The sequence below is a fragment of the Nematolebias whitei genome, chromosome 5 (assembly GCF_014905685.2).
Source record: "Nematolebias whitei isolate Nwh7 chromosome 5, NemWhi1, whole genome shotgun sequence".
Lineage (NCBI taxonomy): Eukaryota > Metazoa > Chordata > Actinopteri > Cyprinodontiformes > Rivulidae > Nematolebias > Nematolebias whitei.
Genome location: NC_056502.1, coordinates 1,991,215 through 1,996,069, shown reverse-complemented (window position 1 = coordinate 1,996,069; position 4,855 = coordinate 1,991,215). Strand labels below are relative to the sequence as shown.

The 4,855-nt window shown below is 47.1% G+C and overlaps 1 protein-coding gene across 4 annotated transcripts in view; it reads right to left on the bottom strand.

Moving 5' to 3' along the window:
* LOC119409220 (zinc finger protein 436) overlaps positions 1–4,608 on the bottom strand; it is an 11,552-nt gene extending 6,944 nt beyond the window's left edge. For 2 of the 4 annotated variants that reach the window (XM_037676060.1, XM_037676063.1), the window contains exons 1-5: positions 4,398–4,543; positions 4,161–4,247; positions 4,003–4,087; positions 730–1,403; positions 53–352 (exon numbers count right to left, since the gene is read on the bottom strand). In XM_037676060.1, the coding sequence (XP_037531988.1) occupies positions 53–352; positions 730–1,403; positions 4,003–4,066 (1,038 nt within the window). In that variant the 5' untranslated portion in view covers positions 4,067–4,087; positions 4,161–4,247; positions 4,398–4,543. The other 2 variants (XM_037676062.1, XM_037676061.1) reach the window with 2 other exon arrangements.
* Positions 4,609–4,855: the final 247 nt, after the last annotated feature.

Here is a 4,855-nt window from a genome sequence, read left to right as displayed (position 1 = left end):
CCTGCAGCACCTGTCTCTCTGTTGTCTTCCTGCAGCACCTGTCTCTCCTCACCTGCTGCAGGGGAGCGTCGTCAGGGCCCGTGGCGGCGCCGCCCTCCCTGCTGTGGATCTCCTGGTGCTTCCTCAGCCCTCTCTGCACGGTGAAGCGCTTCATGCAGACGTCGCACTGGAACGGTCTCTCTCCGGTGTGGGACCGGATGTGGTCCTTCAGCCGGGACGAGCGGGAGAAGGCGCGGCCGCAGATGTCGCAGGCGTAGCGCGGCGCCGTGTGGAGGAGCCGTTTGTGAGCCTGAAGCTGCTTGGAGGAGCAGAAGTCTTTCTGGCACAGGAAGCAGTGCAGAGATACTTCTCCCTGGAGGATCAGACCGAGCCAGAACCGAGCCGAGAGGTTAAGACCCACACAGGTATGGACGGGTTCTGTGCCATCATTTTGGACGTGTGGTGAGACGGGTACAACCCTGAGCCCAGCCCTGTACGGCAGGTTTGTTTAATCATATAATCAAATCACACGTTTGTCTTCAGAATCAAATATTGTTTCTATTACAGTGATGAACAAAGTTCTGGAACAAGGCAAAAATCAGCCCAAGACCTTCAGAACATGGTTAGAACTGCTGATCCGGACCACTATAACCAGATCACTGGAAGAATATCAAATGATGCGGACTGGACCAGAACCGTTCTAACAGCTGTGTGACAGAGATAAAAACCTCCTCCTGGTCTGCGCCTCACCTTGTCAGCAGAACCGTCGGCGTGTTTCTCCAGGTGTTTCTTCAGGAGGCCCGGTCGGTTGAAGCTCCGGCTGCACAGCAAACAGGGGTGTCGTTTCCGACCCGTGTGGAGCTGGGCATGGTCCCTGAAGGACGAGCCGGAGGAGAAGGACTTCTCACAGAGGGAGCAGGAGAACTGCTTCTGCTCAGCGTGAGTGTACTGGTGATCCGCGAGCCCGCTCCTGGAGGCAAAGCGCTTGGGGCACAGCGAACAACCGAACGGCTTCTCCCCAGTGTGAGTCCGCTCGTGCTGCACCAGGTAGCGCCGCTGGATGAAGCCCCGCCCACAGAAGGAGCAGGAGTAGGGCTTCTCAGAGGTGTGGAGGACCAGGTGCCTCCTCAGGCAGCCTCTCTGGGAGTAGCTGACCCCGCAGTGAGGGCAGGAGTACGGCTTCTCCCCGGTGTGGACCCTCTGGTGGATGTACACGTTGATCTTCTTGGTGAAGCGCTTCCCACAGATGGAGCAGCTGTGAGGCTTGAAGCCGGCGTGGGCGGCCATGTGGTCTGCCAGCCGGGACGGGCCGGTGAATCCTCGGCCGCACAGCGAGCAGAAGTGACGGCGTTTTGATTTGCTGCGTTTCGATGAAGGTTCTGGTGCTGTGGAGAGACTCTGTGGGTCCAGAACCGCCGACTCTCCTGCAGGAAAACAACAACGTCAGGAACCAGAGAAATGTCATTTCCTGTCGATACGTTCTGAAGCTGCTCAATAATCCGGGTAAAAAAAATCTAACAAAGTTAAGTCAGATCCTCTGGACGGGTTCCACTTGTTGAAACATTTCATCTTTTATCCAAAGGACTTCTTCAGTTTGAGGAGCTGCAACTAGACGTGCACTGATTGCAGTTTTCTGGCCGATCTCCGATTTTGTTTTATAAGCGACACTGTCCGGTGTTGTAAGTTCACAATGAACCTTCAATTTTCCATCTTATTTTGTTGAAAAACAGACCCATGCATCCTACAACAATACAAACGTGTTTTAACTGGCCACCAAGTAGTGCTCTGAAATAGAAATGAAGTTCACAATATTGTTGTTAAAATAAAAAAAATCAGTAAAATCGGGTTCTCATGCAAGTATCGGCCCATTTCCCAAAATTAAAGAAATCAGGGCCGATAAATCGTCCGGCACCGCTCGTCCTAAACATTCGAACAAATCAGTAAAAACACTCAACGATGCTCTAATCATAAGATTACACCTCGTCAGTTTTACCTCCAGCACTCAGACGTTCCTGGAATCTGTTAATGTGCTTCTTGGACTGATGAGTTCTTTAGACCTCAACATTTGTTCTCGCACCGAGCCGAAACGTGCACAGACGAGCTGCCAGGTCCCTGGAGGACTTTTAGATGCCTACTCATGCGTCGTTGCAACAGTTTGAAGGTGGTGAAACATTTACATGAACACAGAGTCTTAATCTTAATCTAAGAGTCTAACCTCCCCGTTAGTCCCCTTCAGCTGTGAGTGGACTTCATGTGACAGAAGATGAGCTTCCGCAGAACCGGTACTGCAACAATGTTTCTATTGTGTGAATTTACTCATCTTCTGATTCCATCACATCACAGAACGTGACGATTTAATCCGGATTTAAACAGGGAGTGACAGATGGTTACCATGGAGACCACAACATTAACATTAGATCTTTGTTCTCTACACCATTCATTATTATGTTGACACATTGCCTCCGATCTGTCAACATAAAGATATTTCCTCCAGTTATTTAACAGTCAACAATAGTGTACCACAAGGCTCAGTCTTAGGACCCACCCTCTTTACAATCTACATAGGTAATGTAGGTAAAAACATCCCTGATGCATCCATACATTTCTATGCTGATGTTGTTTATTGTCGAGCTAAAACTGTTGAAAAGGCTTTCCAGCTTTTGCAGTCCACCTTTGACATCATCCAGTCAGATCTGTTCCGTCTCAAACTTGTCCTAAAAGCAGATTAAACCAAAGGGATGCTTTTTTTCAAACAGGAAGTTGGTCCCAGCAGTTCTTCCTCTGATTTTATCCTCAAATGGTGTCCCCATTGAGTTTGTTGATTGCTACAAATATTTGGGTATCTTGGTCGACTCACATCTCTCTTTTAAGCTCCACGTGGAAAACTTGGTAAAGAAACTGAAAGTTAAACTGGGTTTATTTTTCAGAACCAGATCCTGTCTAACTCTGAATGTTAGGAAACACCTTGTATCTGTGACTTTCCTTCCCTCCATTGATTACAGTGACATTATTTACATGAACGCTCCTACAAGAACCCTGCAGATGTTGGATGCTGCAGATGTTAGATGCTGCAGATGTTAGATGCTGCAGATGTTGGATGCTGCAGATGTTGGATGCTGCAGATGTTGGATGCTGCAGATGTTGGATGCTGCAGATGTTGGATGCTGCAGATGTTGGATGCTGTCTATCATGGTGCACTAAGATTCATAACTGTCTGTAACTACCGTACCCACCACTGCACCCAGTATCCACTGGTTAACTGGTCATCATTAACTTCACACAGACTCTCCCACTGGTACATTTTCATCTTTAAATCACTTCCTGGTCTGCTGCCTTCATACATCTCCTCCTACATGTCTCTGTGTGAGTGCAGCTACAGCGTGCGCTCTCAGGACATCATTACCTGCAGTGTTCCCTCAGTGAGGACTGAACTAGACAAAAGGACCTTCTCCTACTCCGCTCCTGTTTCCTGGAATATCTTACAAAAAGATCTGAAGCTCTCGACCTTTGACCTCTCTAAGTGGCTTCAAACATCTGATAAGTTCCTGATGAAGTTCCTTTTTTCTACACTGCTTTACAATCTAGCAGTTTTTCGCTACTTTTCCTTTTGATTGTCCTTTTGGTTGCCACTTTATTTTAAATTGTTAAAAAAATAAATAAATTTGTACGCATCTTTTATGATTGTGTATTGCCGTCGTTGTTATCCACTGTTGTCATCACTCTTTGTTAAAAAATCAGGTCTCTCTGGTAAATGAGTCCCCGAGGCTCAATGGGACTAATCTGTTGAAATAAAGGTTGAATGAATGAAAATCTACACTTCCTGTACAGTTTCAACATCAAACTGTGTTCATGTCCTGCTGGTTAGAGGAAAGCTGATGTTTCAGGCAGTTGGGTCGGTACTGCTCAACTAGTATCGACCCAATATACAAGTATAAATAAGTACAAGTGTATATAAGTATAGATAAGTTTCAGCTAGTCGAACAGTTCGACTAAGGCAGCAGAAACGACCTCATGACCTCTGACCTGCAGCCGGAAGCTGCTGACTGCCATCCTCTGCGTGCTCCTCTTCCAGCTTCACCCCATTCATGTCCTCCTCTCATCCAGGCCTCTGGAACAAACAAACAGTTCTTCAAATACTGGTCCAACACAAGCAGCTATAAATGAATAAAAAGGTTAGTTACCTTTAAAGTCGGCAGTTAAATTATTCTGATGTGTTGTGATGTATGTGATGAACCTACTCAACACATCGGAACTGTTTCTGATCAAATCTGTATAAATCACATTTAATAATTTAACGGAAATATTTAAATCTGATTAATTCAACCAGGTTGAAACGAGATGCCGAGCTTAGCTGGTCAGACATAAAACACAACATACAATTAAAAACACTCGGAACCAGTGACTCGACCCGAACGGACCGTTAGCTGATGGCGCTAGCAGCAACAGCAGAGAGGGTTCTGGTCGAAGCAGGACCACAGGTCCGCCTAGTCCACAGTTTAAAGACAATAAACACCAGTTGAATGGTCTTTATGCATCTTCGAATCCGAACCGGTGGGTTCCGAAGGTGTCGGAGAAACAAACCTGAGACAAAGCAGAAACCGCAGGTGAAGTTTCAGAAGAAATAAAGATGGCGCCGGCCTTATTCCCGCTCGGTGTTGCCGCCGCTGGCCGGAGGCCAGTACTACAACAACACTGAAACAAAAATGGCGCCCTCGTCATTTCCGCTCGGTGCTGCCACTACTGGCTGGAGGCCAGTACTACAACAACACTGAAACAAAAATGGCGCCCTCGTCATTTCCGCTCGGTGCTGTTACTACTGGCTGGAGGCCGGAAATGCAGCAACATGAAGGTCGGTCACTTTAAAATACTGTTTTTA